We start from the raw sequence: 17,272 nt of genomic DNA on the forward strand, positions 1-17,272 counted from the left end.
ACGTTGCTACATTTTCACTGCTGAGGGAAAAGCAAACTGTATGTGACCTCTCATAAGGAAGAGGGCATAGTACAGCCGGCACATGGATACCTCCAGACTCTACCTTTTTCTCTGATGATCCCCCTGTGTACCCTTACTATACTGCTGTAATAAATCTTAGCTATGAATACAATCATATGCTGAGCTCTGTAACACCTTCTAACAAATTTCCAAGTACAGGGGTGGTGGTATTGGGAAACCCCTTATTTTGTTTATATTGCATTTTTCAGGATAATGTCTAAAATCCTGATTTTCCTACTATGAAATTTTGGCCCTTATTTAAGTGGTTTCACTTTAAGTAACCTTTTCCCTGTACATATAACCAGTAAGTTCATCACTTCAATGACTCTTCCTGTTTGCTTTCTTCCATTGCATGACCACATAACTTTGAGACTTTGTCAATTCTTTTTTAATTTAAATATCTTAAAGGTCAAAGAGCTTCTTTGATCAAAAGAAGCCTCCCTGGACATTAGCCCACCCATTTGGTATTATTCTTCATCATTAGTTTATCTCTCTTATCTCTGCAAATCATAAATTCAATACTATTCTTTCACATGACTATATTTAGACTGAAAACAGTGGGGATATATTTTCATAAAATTACCAGGCTATTAAAAATACCTAGAGACAGAAAAGTAGTTTTAGTGAGAGATCCAAGGAATTTTTTGTATGAACCTTGGTTTTATATTGTTGTTGTTGCTGGTAGTTTCCTTAACTACTTTTCAAAGCCAATAATTATTCCTGAAGTCTATATTGCCTACTGACAAATCTTCTAAGGTTTGTCGAACAAAAAAGATGAGTTTAAAAATCTGGAGAATTTTAAAGTCTAGATTTGAAATTGAGTGTTACTGAAATAATTACCCTGGTGATTTTCTCTTGTGATATTTTTACCATAGCTATCTGATTAAAAAAAAAAAAGGAGAAAAAAATACAAGAACCCCCAAGGAAACAAGCAACTTGAGCTTTTACCCATTTCTTTGAAACTTCAAACCCACTGAGAAATTTCGACTTTAAAAAACATCTGGCTGTCACATATATCACTATATAGACTCTTTTATACACAACAGCAAACATTTAATGCAATTAAAATTGGAATGTATTATATTAATAGGCTGTGTTTACTTCTAGCCCTTTCATTTTATTCTCACTTACATGAACTACATGATGAAGAGACAATGGAAAAATGATTCATTAGGAAATACACTGGTTTTCTAATCTATATGTAATATCATATTCATTTGTACTTTTAAGCAGTTTTTAAAAATCATTTGTTTTAAGGAATCACTTCAGTTCGCAATTTAAAATATCTTCACTGTCTTCACTCACTTTTTTTTTTTTTTTTAATGCGGTACGCGGGCCTCTCACTGTTGTGGCCTCTCCCGTTGTGGGGCACAGGCTCCGGACGCGCAGGCCCAGCAGCCATGGCCCACGGGCCCAGCCACTCCGCGGCACGTGGGATCCTCCCAGACTGGGGCACGAACCCGTGTCCCCTGCATCGGCAGGCGGACCCTCAACCACTGTGCCACCAGGGAAGCCCTTCACTCACTTTTTAAAGAAAAAGAAATAGGAACCTAATCTGATGTGCACTATACCTTTAAATGGTTGTTTGCAACAGCACCATGTAAGGGCAGAATTCCATCTACATTTTCACAATTAACATTAGCACTAGCTTTTAACAACTCTACAATTATATCATTACATCCCGTACTAGCTGCCTCATGAAGTGGTGTCCAACCTAAAAAGGGAAAAAAGAAAAAACAAAACAAGCTGCTTACAAATCAGTATTCAAGTAGTATATTCATTATTAAGTTTATTTGCACTAATGGAATTATTAACTTTATTGATTCAAATGTATGTACTAAGTACTGGACAAGAAATAATATTGAAAACAGGCTACCTAAAGATCCCTGAGCCCAGAGCTGCCCCTGGACATGGGCCTGTCCACCAGAGGGCCCAGGATCCAGACCCACCCACCAGTGCACAAACTCTAGACCCAGGATGCACAGGGCCCTGTAGCCAGAGACCCTGGCACCCAGTTCCACCCACCAGTGGGCAGGCACCAGCCGAGAAATCCTTAGGCCCCAGGTCTGTGCACCAGCAAGGCTGCTTTAGCCTTGGGAACAGCCTCACCCACAGTGGGTGGAAACCAGCCCCAGGACAACTACAGCCCCACAGCCTGCTGTGGCAGGAGTCAGCCTACCCACAGGCAGGCCAGCACCAACCCTAGGACCAGCTGGGTCCAAGCTCTGCCTAGCAGTAGGCCAACACAAACTTTAGGACACACTGAACCCCACAGCCACCTGTATCAGGAACTGGCCCCACTCACCAGCAGTCCAACATGAGCTCTGGGACCCCTGGGTCTTGAAGCCAGAACCCAGGACCTGGCTCTGCTCGCCAGTGGGCTGGCACTGGTCCCAAGAACTAGCTTCACCCACTGGTAAATCTCCTATACCCAGACTCTGCCCATCAGTGAGCCAGCACTAGCCCTGGGGTCCCCTGAGGTTTAGCAGCCAGCCACCTTGTGACCTAGCCCCACCAACCAGGGGCCAGCAGCCTCCACACAAAGCAGGGCCTGGCAACCAACTGTACTGGGGGCCAGCCAAGCCTACAAGACCACACACAGTAGTCAGCCTGCCACAACAGAAGGACCCATGCAGCCCACCTAGGGGACACCCCTAGAACATACAGCTCTAGTGATCAGAGGGGAGTGAACTCCTGGAAGCTTAAGACATTTCCTATAAAACGCTACTTCTCCAAGGGTGGGATATGTAACAAGCCTACCAGATACATAGAAATAACTAGTTAAGCAAAATGAGGCAACACAGGAACATGTTCAAAACAAAGGAACAAGATAAAACCTCAGAAGAACTAAGTGGAGATAGGAAATCTACCTGAGAAAGAGTTCAAGGTAATGACTGTAAGGATAACAAAAGAACTTTGGAGAAGACTGGATGAACAGAGAAGTTAGAAGTTTTTAACAAAGAGTTAGAAAACATAAAGAACAACCAAACAGATGAAGAATACAATAACTGAAATGAAAAATACACTAAAAGGAATTAACAGTACACTAAATGATATATATAGGAACGAATCAGCAAGCTGGAAGACAGAGTAGTGGAAATCAAGAAGTGAGGACAGTTTAAGAGCTCTCTGGGACAATATCAAGTGTACAAACATTTTCTTTATAGGAGTCCCAGAAGACGAAGAGAGAGAGAAAGGGATGGAAAGCATACTTTAAAACATAATAATCTGAAAACTCCCCTAATCTGGGAAAGGGAAGAGACATCCAGGTCCAGGAAGCACAGACAGTCCCAAACAGGATCAACATAAAGAGGACCACATTAAGATACACTGTGATTTAAACGGAAAAATTGAAAGATAAAGAGAGAATATTAAGAGCAGGAAGGGAAAAGCAACAAATAACATACAAGGGAACTCCTATAAGGCTTTCAGCTGACTTTGCAACAGAACTATGCAGGTCAGAAGGTACTGGCAGCATATATTTAAAGTGATGAAAGGGAAAAATGTACAAGAAAAAATACTCTACCCAGCCAGGCTCTTATTCAAATTTGATATTGATATCAAAAGTTGTACAGACAAGCAAGAGCTAAGAGTTCAGCACCAGCAAACCAGCTTTATGTGAAATGTTAAAGGGACTCCTCTAAGCAAAAAGGAAAAGGCCATAACTGGAAACATGAATATCACAAAAGAAAAAGTTCATCAGTAAAGGCAAATATACAGTAAAGGTAGTAAGTCAACTGGGTACAAAACTATTAGGAAGGTTAAAAGACAAAAGTAGTAAAATCATCTATATCCACAATAAGCAGTTAAGCAATACACAAAACAAATACATGAAAAATACGATGTTGAAAACAGTAATTGTGAGGTGAGGAGAGTAAAAATGCAGGGTTGTTAAAATGCATCTGAAATTAAGAGATCAGCAAGTAAAATAATCATATATATACACACACACATATATAAATAAAACTCATGGTAACCACAAATCAAAAATCTATAATAGAGCCACATGCAAAAAAGAGAATGGAAACCAAACATAACATTAAAGATAATCATAAAATCACAAGAGAACAAAAGATGAAAGGAATAAAGAAGAATTACAAAAACAACTCCCAAACCATGAATACAATGGCAATAAGTACATACATATCAACAATTACTTTAAATGTAAATGGACTAAATGCTCCAATCAAAAGACACAGAGTGGCTGAATGGATACAAGAACAAGACCCATATATATGCTACCTACAAGAGACTCACTTGAGATCTAAAGACACACACAGACTGAAAGTGAGGGGATGGAAAAAGGTATTCCATGAAAATGGAAACAAAAAGCAAACTGGGGTAACAATATCTGCATTAGACAAAATAGACTTTAAAACAAAAACTGTTACAAGAGACAAAGAAGGACATTACATAATGATCAAGGAATCAATCCAAGAAGAAGGTATAACGATTTTAAATATATTTGCACCCAATATAGGGCCACCTAAATACATAAAGCAAATATTAACAGACATAAAGGGAGAAATTGACAGTAACACAGTAGGGGACTTTAACACCCCACTTTCATCAATGGACAGATCATCCAGACAGAAAATCAATACAGAAAAACTGGCCTTAAATGACACATTATACCAGATGAACTTAATTGATATATATAAAACATTCCATCCAAAAGCATCAGAATACACATTCTTTTCAAGTGCATAAGGAACAGTCTCCAGGAGAGGTCACATGCTAGGCCACAAAACAAGAACTGGTAAATATAAGAAAACTGAAATCATGTTGAGCATCTTTTCTGACCACAACACTATGAGACCAGAAATCAACTACAAGAACAAAACTGCAAAAAACACAAACACATGGAAGCTAAACAACATACTACTAAACAACCAATGGATCACTGAAGAAATCAAAGGAAAAAACAACAAATACCTAGAGACAAATGAAAATGAGAACACAATGATCCAAAATCTATGGGATGCAGGAACAGCAGTTCTAAGAGAGAAGTTTATAGCGATACAAGATTTCCTTAGGAGTGAAGTAAGTCAGAAACAGGAAAACAAATACCATACGCTAACACATATATATGGAATCTAAAAAAAAAAAAAAAAAAGGGTTCTGAAGAACCTAGGGGCAGGACAGGAATAAAGACGCAGATGTAGAGAATGGACTTGAGGACATGGGGAGGGGGAAGGGTAAGCTGGGACGAAGTGAGAGAGTGGCATGGACATATATACACTACCAAATGTAAAATAGATAGCTAATGGGAAGCAGCCGCATAGCACAGGGAGATCAGCTCCATGCTTTGTGTCCACCTAGAGGGTTGAGATAGGGAGGGTGGGAGGGAGACGCAAGAAGGAGGAGATATGGGGATATATGTTTATGTATAGCTGATGCACTTTGTTATACAGCAGAAACTAACACACCATTGTAAAGCAATTAAACTCCAATAAAGATGTTAAAAAAAAAAGATTACCTCAGGAAACAAGAAAAATCTCAAATAAACAATCTAAACTTACACCCAAAGGAACTAGAGAAAAAGAACAAAAAACCTGAAAGTTAGTAGAAGGAAAGAAATCTTAAAGATCACAGCAGAAATAAATTAAATAGAGGCTAAAAAAAATAGAAAAGATCAATGAAACTAAGAGCTGGTTCTTTGAAAAGATAAACAAAATTGACAACACTTTGGCCAGACTCACCAACAAAAAAAGAGAGAGGGCCCAAATCAATAAAATCAGAAATGAAAAAGAAGTTACAATGGACACCACAGAAATACAAAGGATCATAAAAGATTACTACAAACAACTATATGCCAATAAAAAGGACAACCTACAAGAAATGGACAAATTCCTAAAAATGTACAGTCTCCTAAGACTGAATCAGGAAGAAATAGAAAATAGGAACAGATAAATTACCAGTAATGAAATTGAATCAGTAATGAAAAACCCCAAACGAACCAAAGTCCAGATGGCTTCACAGGTGAATTCTACCAAATATTTAGGGAAGAATTAAGACCTATCCTGCTCAAACTATTCCAAAAATTGCAGAGGAAGAAACACTTCCAAACTCATTCTACAAGACCAGCATCTCCTTGACACCAGAGAAAGATATCACACAAAAGAAGAAAATTACAGGCCATTATCACTGATGAACATAGATGCAAAAATCTTCAACAAAATATTAGCAAACAGAATCCAACAATACATTAAAAACATCATACACCATGATTAAGTGGGATTTATCCCAGGGATGCAAGAATGGCTCAATAGCCACAAATCATTCAATGTGATACATCACATTAACAAATTGAAGAATAAAAATCATATGATCATCTCCACAGATGCAGAAAAAGCTTTGGATAAAATTCAACATCCATTTTGCAAAAAACTCTCCACAAAGCAGGTATAGAGGGAACATACTTCCACATTATAAAGACCATATATGATAAGCCCACAGCTAAAATCATGTTCAATGTGAAGAGCTGGAAGCATTTCCTCTAATATCAGGAACAAGACAAGGATGCCCACTCTTGCCACTTTTATTCAACACATTATTAGAAGGCCTAGCCACACCAATAAGACAAGAAAAAGAAATAAAAGGAATCCAAATTGGAAAGGAAGAAGTAAAACTGTCACTCTTTGCAGATGACATGGTACTATACATAGAAAAATCCTAAAGACACCACCAAAAAACTACTAGAGCACATCAATAAATTCAGTTAAGTTGCAGGATATAAGATTAACATACAGAAATCTGTTGTATTTCTATACACTAACAACAAATTATCAGAAAGCAAAATTAAGGAACCTTCTCATTTTCAACTGCATCAAAAAGACAAATACCTGGGGATAAACCTGCCTAAGGAGGTAAAAGAGCTGTACTCAGAAAATTATAAGACAGTGATGAAAAAAAAAAACAAAACTGAAGATGACACACCCAGATGGAGAGACAAGATATACCGTGTTCATGGATTAGAAGAATTAATATTGTTAAAATGACCGTACTACCCAAGGCAATCTACAGATTCAATGCAGTTCCTATCATAATACCAATGGCATTTTTCACAGAACTAGAACAAATAATTTTAAAACTTGTACTGTAGCACAAAAGACCTCGAATAGCCAAAACAATCTCAAGAAAGAAGACCAGAGCTGGAGGAATCACACTCCCTGACTTCAGACTATACTACAAAGCTACAGTAATCAAAACAGTCTTATACTGGCACAAACACAGACACACAGATCAATGGAACAGGACAGACAGCCCAGAAATAAATCCACACATTTATGTCAATTAATCTATGACAAAGGAGGCAATAAACAATGGAGAATAAACAATGGAGAAAAGACAGTTTCTTCAATAAGTGATGCTGGGAAAACTGAAGAGCTACATGTAAAAGAATGAAATTAGAACATTTCTCACATCTATACAAACATAAACTCAAAATGGACTAAAGAACTAAATGTAAGACTGGAAACCATAAAACTCCTAGAAGAAAACATAGACAGCATACTCTGACATAAATCATAGCAACATTGTTTTGTATCTGTCTCCTATGGCAAAGGAATCAAAATAAAAAATAAACAAATGGGACCCAGTTAAACTTAAACGCTTTTGCACAGCAAAGGAAACCACTGACAAAACGAAAAGAAAATCTACTGAATGGGAGGAAATATTTGCAAATGACATGACCAATAAGGGGTTAATATCCAAAATATATAAACAGCTCATAGAATTCAAAACCAATAAAAGAAACATGCCAGTCAAAAAATGGGCAGAAGACCTGAACAGACATTTTTCCAAAGACATACAGATGGCCAACAGGCACATGAAAAGATGCTCAACATTGCTAATCATCAAAAAAATGTAAATCAAAGCCACAATGAGATATTATCCTACTCCTGTCAGAATGATTATCATAAAAAAAACACCAATAACAAATATTGGTGAGGATATGTAAAAAAGGGAGCCCTTGTACACTGTTGGGCATGTAAATTGGTGCGGCAACTGTAGAAAACAGTATGGAGGTTTTTCAAAAAACTAAAAACAGAACTATCATATGATCCAACAATTCCACTGCTGGGTATATATCTGAAGAAAACAGACACTAATTCAAAAAGATACATGCACCCCAGTGTTCACAGCAACATTATTTACAATAGCCAAGACATATAAGCAACCTAAGTGTCCATCAACAGATGAAAGGATAAAGATGTGGTGTGTGTGTGTGTGTGTGTGTGTGTGTGTTTGTGTATATATATGCGCAATGAATTCTACTTGGGCATAAAAAGAATGAAATTTTGCCTTGTGCAAAAACACGGATGGACCTGAAGGGTATTACGCTTAGTGAAATAAGTCAGAAGAGAAAGATCCTCTATGTTATCACTTACCTGTGGAATCTAAAAAATAAAAGAAACAAGCAAATTCAGCAAAACAGAAACAGATTCATGGATATAAACAATAAAGTGGTGGTTACCAGTAGGAGAGGGAAGCGGGGAGGGGCAAGATAGGCGTAGGGGATTAAAAGGTACAAACTACTATGTATAAAATAAATAAGCTACAAGGATATATTGTACAGCACAGGGAATACAGCCAATATTTTACAATAACTAAGTGGAATATAATCTATCAACTTTGGGTTTTTTTGTTTGTTTGTTTTTTAGTTTTATTTGTAATTAAAAATTTTTTTGAGGTACAGTTGTACAATATTACAACTTTGAATCACTATGTTGTACACCTGAAACTAATATAATAAATCAAGTATACCTCAATAAAAAAGTATGCTTCATTTTTTTAAACAAATTAACCACATCAAAAATATTTGTTGATACAAGTGCCAAAAGACTCACAGAGCATAAGATATAATGGGACCAGAGTAAATACTAATCATGTCAAATGGTTTCAAGTTAGATATTAAAATAGAGTAAGATCATCTGACCTTCCTATTTATATCTTGTATTGTCACATTTCTCTTTGAAATGACATTTGATCAATCAATCTGAGTTTTTTCCCTCTGGAATTCCTTATACAAGTTTCTTTTGTGCTTGAGAAAAATGTTAGAAGATCAATTTAAAAATGGAGGTTTAAGATAAAAACAAGACATGGGAGAAAAAAGGAACAGTATTAATAGACAAGGAAAGAAAAGAAGGGACAGGGAAATGGGAAAATTTGGTATTCTCTACAAAATTAGATAATGATATTAAGGCCTCCAAGGAAAAGTTCTAAATAAAGCTTCTTTCCCTTCCCATTCTGTATACTCCCTCTGAATGCTCCCAAACGTATGTTAAAAACTGTTTCAAAGGAGAAGGTTATTTTAGCAATTGGTGTGAACCAAGATAAATGTTACTATTCAACTAAATAATAATATATTATAAAAAGATTTTCAAAGTGAGCAGCTATATATCAGCCAGGATCAAAATGGGGGAGGGTAGCTGAAATGTGTACATCAGTGAGTTCAAATTATAAAGACAACTACAATTAAAAATCGAAACCTGCGTTATCTTTTAGATTCACATCTGCTCCAGATTCTATCAGAGCTTTCACCAGAGACAAGTTTCCTCTTCTGGCAGCCAAATGAAGCCGGCTTTCTCCTCTGGCATGCCTCTTATTGATCCCAGCTGTTTTCATTTCTGTAAATTTGCCAAGCAAAACTGAGTATTCTTTTCTGCCAAGTGCTGATTATTATGAAGGATCTTAGAAAATACACAGCAACTTCCTCAGAACATCCTAAGTAGGATGCACTACACAGAAACATACCTCAATTAATATCATTGCTGTTACTATTTAAAAATATAACTTGTAAAGAATTGATAGAGCATCTGATCACATTACTTCAAATTCATTCTAGCAGTTGTTCACTCTATCATATGCTTGATTAAAACAAATAATACTTGCTTCATTTCTACACTCACTTCACTCTCAGTAGTCCTCTATCAATGGATAAAAATTTTCTTAAACCAAATTGTGATTTTATAAAAATCCTCTTTCTATAACTATTCTTATATCTCAGTGGGTGTGTTTCTGATCACAAAAGATGCCAAGAACCAAACCATGGCCTATTGGGTATTTCGTTTTCTTTCATAGAAAATGTAGTACAATATCATTATCTGAAGATTTTAAAATCTTTTCCTTGCATCACAAGTTAGACTTGAGTTGGAACTAAAAACAGTGAATAGTTTTTTTCCCAAACTATGCTAAAATGATGTACTAAAAGATTTTTTGTAACATCATATAAAGAAAATAGAAGACAATATCTCTTCTTCAAGTGGCCTACAGTATAGTGGAATGACAGACATGTAAAAAATTACATTAAAATATGATTCAGTGCTGCTAGAGAAATGTATTAGTTTCCTGTGGTAGCTGTAACAAATGACCACAAACTGCGTGGTTGTGTTGTGCTTAACACAACACAAATATATTATCTCACAGTTCTGGAGACCAGAAGTCCAAAACCAAGGTGTCAGCAGGGCTGCACTCTCTCTGGAAACTCTAAGGAAGAATCCTTCCTTCCTTCCTCCAACTTCTGATGGATACCAGCATTCCTTAGCTTCCTTGGCTTTTGGCCACATTGTTCTTTTGCCTGGGTTTTCACATTATCTTCTCCTTTCCTGTGTGTCTCAAAGGTCTCTCCATTTTTCTTTTATAAGGATACTTGTAAGATTTGGGTCCCATTTGGAAAATCCAGGACAACCTCCTCATCTCAAGATCCTTAACTACATCTGCAAAGATTCTTTTTCTAAACAAGGTAATGTTCACTCTTTAAATGAGATAGTCTCACAGATTCCAGGGAACAGGACATGGACATATGTTTTGGGGGGCCACTATTCAACCTGCTACAGGAGGTATGTATAAGAAGGGCTTTAGTTTACATGACAGGCGGACAATGCAGGAAGGTTCAAAGAGTATGCCTAATATTCCTACCTCTTACTATATCAACTTTTTCTTACTAAATCAACTTTTCGGTGCTTAACATTTAACCTGAAGTAGTCCAGTCTATTGTTCACACAGAACTAGCTCCAAGAACTATCAAAGAATAGTCAGCTATCCATGCTGCCAAACACACACAGTTCATGCATCTGACACAAAGAAACTAGTGGCTATGCTTCTTTAATTTCCCATGTGTTAAAAGGGCTCAGTGGAAGTATCTAAGGGATCTGACACAATTCAGATGTGCTGCCCCCGCTCAACGTTCTTGCTGTCTCTACTGTTTATCTTATCTCCTCTAACGTAACAAATTAGAATTCATAGGCAAAAATATGACAATATATTGGAAGACTAAGAGATTCTCAAGTGGTGGATTACAGTAAAACCATCTGACAAATATAGCTGAAATAACCTTATAAATTAGTGAATGACTAAAAAAAACGGTAAATATGAAAATAATTCTTTGAAGCAGAGTGGATTGCTAGGCTTGATCATGCAAACCTTTCCCTATATAAAAATAGGAATACAAACCTTGGCTGCAGGTAGCTTTCAAGAAATTTTGCCTTTTTCTGAAATTCTGAACTTTTTTGTGTTCCTGGATGTTAGTAGGCATGTGAATTTCTGAATCTGTTTTTTCTTTCTTCTCCTCACAATTTCTTACAGTGTTTTCATCTCCATTGACATTATTAGTTAATTCCTCACCTGAAAAACAAACATTTTGCAATATCAGTGTTGTAGTTCTCCTTACCGGTTACATGACTAAAAAAGAGTCTAGTCATGTTAATTGTTCCAAGTTTCTGTTCCTAGCTGGACTGCTTATTTTAAAGGAGTGGAAGCCTTTAAAAATGTTTTCATACAACAAACATAAATTAGTTTTCTGGATGCAATTTCAACTGTGAATCACTGAAATCAATGGAGCTAACAATTTCCTGCTATGAAAATGTTGTTCACTTTCTTGATACTAAGAAGGTGCTATATTAAAAAAACTCATAGAAACATAAAAACTCATAGAAATACTGTTTATTATCTCCTGTCAATATCAATTTAGCACATTCTTTCAAAGTAAATACCATTACTTAACTAATTAAAAGTATCTCCAAATTATGGTCCACATGTCCTCATTCTTATCAGTTTGGGCATAGGTTGAGTGAAATTCAGTTAGAAATTTCTGTGAAATAAGTAAATCTATAGGAAACGTGTACAAATTGAGCACTACTACTAATACCTGGTTTGTGAGAAATTTCCTTCTCTTCTCTTTGACTAAGCTGTGAGACGGTCAATTCTTTACTGGTATTGTCAGTGGACTGAAAGCCTATACTATGTATAGTTTTGATCTCTTGTCTCCTTTTTTCAACTTTAGTTGTCTCCATTACTTGAGAATCAACAACTCTGGATAAAGGCCTATTTGAAGAACTTGGTTTTTGGCCTTTGTCAGTGTAATTCCTTTTAGTGTCTCCTTCCTTATTCACCTTTTCCACAATATGTGTATCCGTTTGATTCATTAAAGGAGTTGGTATTCTGGGGCTACAATCCTGAGGCCTCTCGAATAGTTCCACATGACTAGTCAACTTTGAAACTTCATGTGTTGAGAGTGTTCTTGTACAAGCAAGGGAAGTATGTTCAGGACTGCCATGTGAGTGATCAAAAGAAGTTCCACATGTACATTGTTCATAATCTGAAACATGTTCAGAAACTATTATATTATCTGAATTAGAAAAATTAACAGCTTCCTGTTGTGGAAATATGGTTAGGCTGCCTGCTTTTATTAACTCATTTTCCTGTGAAAAATGGTCTTGAGAAGGTAAAAATTGTTGAAAATCCATTTCTTCTCTATTTGTTTTATTCTCTTTATAATTATCGTGGTTTTTGCAACCTGAAGAACTTATCACCTTTTTAAATGTTACAGTCTCCTCAGGAGCACAGGAATCACCATCATCATCATTATTAAAATTTTCCTTTATAAAGGATGAGGAAGAGTTTTCCCACTTATTAGGGCTCTCATCTTTTTGACCTGAGTTACTGTTTTCATGAGATTTATAAGGGCTAATGTGCTGCTGTTCTTGGTGAGTATGAGGCTGCTGATCTGTAGCAACAAGTGGTAACTCGGTTTTTTTATGTAAAGAAAGTCCTGAGAAAGAAACGGCTTCAGCTTGGTCAGTGGATTCTAATTCCAAAAATTTTATTTCTTGTTTATCTGATAAATCCAGGCTTTGGGTATGTGTCTCTTTGGGAAATGAACAAGTCTCAACATCATTACTTAAACCATTTTTCAGGCCTGACAGAGATGGGCTAAAAGGTTTACATGACTTTTCTGGAAGGTCATCAAGGGTTTGGAGAGTATGTTGTTGACAAGTAACCAATCTGTTTATTTTTCTGGAAGAAGAGACAGCTATTGTCTTTCTTGGATTGCTTTCTTGGATTGCATCATCGACTTGAGTTCTTTTATGTTGTGTATTTCTTCTTCCTTTATCTTCAGACACATTTGTGCTGGGATCCTCAACACCATGGAGATTGTCCTTTCTGAGTCCTGTTGAATATATTTGGTTAAGAGTTGATCGTTTATACTTGGATTTACCAAATTTCGTGTTTTGGGAATCTTTTTGGTAATGTTCATATACATCTTCTTTATTTATAAATAAACCCTCTTTGCTTCCTTTATTGACTTTTACATGTTCTGGCTTCTGTCTCTTGGAATTTTCATCACAAACAAACCCACTGTGATTTTTAGAACTGAATTTTGGTTTCTGTAGAAACAAAATACATAGTTAGCTTTAATTTTCAACTATAGTTCTACACTTAATTCATTCTGGGTTGGAGATAAAGCAAACTAATATTCCATTCAATGTTATAATTTGATCTCACCACAGGACCTGCTGGGATATATACAATCTGGTTTGTATTTCAGAAAAGTAGACTAACAGAAGAAAGGCAAAAGTAATAGACTCAGTATGTGTACTAATCTTTATTTTCTCCTGTACATTTTAATTTCTTTTTGCCAGTATTTTAGCACTATCTATCTTACTAAACATAATGAAAAATTTTAATCTACCTAATTTTTATAGGCTTTTAAAACAATCAGGTAATTCCTTTACAAGGACTCTTTACAAGAATACTGTAGAAACACTCTCCTCTCCCATTTGTTATATAGATAGACCTAGAATTAAGAGAGTTTCTTCCTCTGGTATCTGTGAGAGACCACAGGTAGGGCAGTGGAGGAAGGGATTTAAAAACAAAAAGACAGATATACAACCAAGTTGGCCTGCATGGAAAGATTACTGTGGGCTGCCAAGATTAAAACAGGGACAGTGCTTCCTCTCACACATCACAACACAAGCACCAGATGAAAAGTAACTGCCCACCACATGAAGTTTGAAGGGATGGATCGACACCTTTGACTCTTATACTGTGCTCAGGCCAGAGGAAATTTGACATTGTTGATAACCCTCATGGCTCCGTAAAGAGGAGAAAGGAAATGGAAATGGCTACCAATACATTAGTGTGCCCACATATGCTTTATTTACTCAACTGCTTCCCAAACTAACAGGCCAGAACCTTCTGATTCTTATGTAATTATTCTAAAGTGTCTTAAAAGCAAAGGTGAAGTCACTGTTCCTGGTGAATGCTTCAGTAGTCTTTCTTTCCCCTGATGATCTATAAAATAACCAGCAGGTGTGCTCTATAAAAATGTTTATTGTTGAACAGAGATATACCTTGTGGTGGTGTTCATCCTCTAAGTCTGAAGGGTCAGTGCTATTTGTCTGCGCTGTAAGCAAAAAGAGAAAAATCAAAGAGCCTCCAGTAGTCAGACTCTAGACTTCTAAAACCAAAACTCCTTTGCCATGAGAAAACCAAGTGGAAAAAGTGAAATTATGCAAACTTTCTATTAAAATTGACACATATAATATTCCATAATTTATAATTTCCATATTTATTGAGAAAGCTGAAAACATTTCTCTAGGAAAAGCAAAACAGACCCAACAAAATTATGTTAAAGATGGGCACTGAACTCAGTATTTTTATATTCCCCACAGTTATACTCAGATATGCAACTGTGTGCAAGGTTTTGTAAGGCAAAAAATTCTTCCATAATTAATTGCATTATCATCATTTTCTAATATGTCTGCTTAATAAAGTTGCAGGATACATAAGTAATATACAGAAATCTGTTGCTTTTCTATATACCAATAGTGAACTATCAGAAAGAGAAAGCAAGAAAAAAATCCCATTTACATTTACAATCTCATCAAAAAGAATAAAATACCTAGGAATAAACTTAACCAAAGAGGTGAAAGACCTATACTCTGAAAACTATAAAACACTGATGAAAGAAACTGAAGATGATACAAAGCCATGGGAAGATATACTGTGTTCTTGGACTGGAAGAGTACTGTTAAAATTTCCATACTACCCAAAGCAATCTACAGATTTAATGCAATCCCTATCAAAATAGCCACAACATTTTTCACAGAACTAGAACAAATAATCCCAAAATTTATATGGAACCACAAAAGACCCTGAACTACCAAAGCAATTTAGAGAAAGCTGAACAGAGCTGGAGGTATCATGCTCCCTATTTCAGACTATACAATACTACAGTAGTCAAAATAGCACAGTAATGGCACAAAAACAGACACATAGATCAATGGAACAGAATAGAGAGTCCAGAAATAAACCAACACACCTATCTTCAATTAGTCTATGACAAAGGAGGCAAAAACATACAATGGAGAAAAGAAAGTCTCTTCAACAAAGGGTGCCTTCAATAAGTGGTAAAACTGGACAGCCGAATGTAAAAGAATGAAATTAGAACATTTTCTCACACCACATACAAAAATAAACTCAAATGGATTAAAGACATAAATGTAAGACCAGAAACCATAAAACTCCTAAAAGAGAACACAGGCAGAACACTCTGACATAAATCATACTAATATTGTTTGAGATTTGTTTCCTAAGGCAAGGGAAACAAAAAATAAACAAATGGGACCTCATAAAACTGAAAAGCTTTTACACAGAATAGGAAACCATTGACAAAACAAAACGATGACGTACTGAATGGGAGAAAATATTTGTATAAGATACGACCAATAAGGGGTTAATATCCAAAATTCATAAACAGCTCATACAACCCAATATAAAAAAAAATCCAATCAAAAAAATGGACAGAAGACCTGAAAGATATTTTTCCAAACAAGATAACACAGAAAGGGCTTCGCTGGTGGCACAGTGGTTGAGAGTCCGCCTGCTGATGCAGGAGACGCGGGTTCGTGCCCCGGTCCAGGAAGATTCCACATGCCGCGGAGCGGCTGTGACCGTTAGCCATGGCCGCTGAGCCTGTGCGTCCGGAGCCTGTGCTCCACAACGGGAGAGGCCACAACGATGGGAGGCCCGCATACCACAAAAAAAAAAAAAAGTCTGCAGATAACAAAGATTGTTAAGGATTTGTAGAAAAAGGAGCCCTTGTATACAGTTGGTGGGAATGCAAACTGTTAAAGCCACTATGGAAAACAGTATGGAGGCTTCTCAAAAAACTAAAAGTAGAACTACCATATGATCCAGCAATTCCACTGCTGGGTATATATCCAAAGAAAATGAAAACACTAATTCAAAAAGATACACACACCCTAATGTTCATAGCAGCACTACTATTTACAATAGCCAAGACATGGAAGCAACCTAACTGTCCATAGCAAGTGAATGGATAAAGAAGATACAGTATTATATATATACAATGGAATATTACTCAACCATAAAAAAGAATGAAATGCTGCCATTTGCAACAACATGGATACCTAGAGGGTATTATTCTTGGTGAGATAAGTCAGAGAAAGACAAATACGCTGTTATCACATATATAGAATCTAAAAAAATAAAACAAACCAATGTATATAACAAACCAATGTATAAACAGAAACAGACTCACTGATATAGAGAACAAAGTAACGGTTACCAGTGGGGAGAGGGAAGGAGGAGGGGCAAAATAGCGTTTTGGAATTAAGAGATACAAACTACTAGGTATAAAATAAATAAGCAACAAGGATATATTGTACAGCACAGGGAATATAACCACCATTTTGTAATAGCTTTAAATGGAGTATGATCTATAAAACTACTGAATCACTACATTATATACCTGAAACTAGTACAATATTATAAATCAATTATACGTCAATTAAAAAAATAAACAGTTCTTATATAATCTTCTTGAAACTGCAGGTCAAGTTCTTTTGTAGTTCAACTTAGTGCAATGATGAATGACAAGGCAAAAGTACAGCCATAAGAAAAT

General features: G+C 36.2%; 1 protein-coding gene across 1 annotated transcript in view; it reads right to left on the reverse strand.

Moving 5' to 3' along the window:
- The window catches only part of ANKRD31 (ankyrin repeat domain 31), a 129,702-nt gene that overhangs the window by 54,044 nt on the left and 58,386 nt on the right, over positions 1-17,272 (reverse strand). The window contains 5 exon segments of the mRNA XM_060146123.1: positions 1,632-1,774; positions 9,555-9,692; positions 11,518-11,688; positions 12,212-13,730; positions 14,697-14,749. Of these exon segments, the coding sequence (XP_060002106.1) occupies positions 1,632-1,774; positions 9,555-9,692; positions 11,518-11,688; positions 12,212-13,730; positions 14,697-14,749 (2,024 nt within the window).

This window comes from Lagenorhynchus albirostris, chromosome 3, assembly GCF_949774975.1.
Source record: "Lagenorhynchus albirostris chromosome 3, mLagAlb1.1, whole genome shotgun sequence".
Taxonomy (NCBI): Eukaryota; Metazoa; Chordata; class Mammalia; order Artiodactyla; family Delphinidae; genus Lagenorhynchus; species Lagenorhynchus albirostris.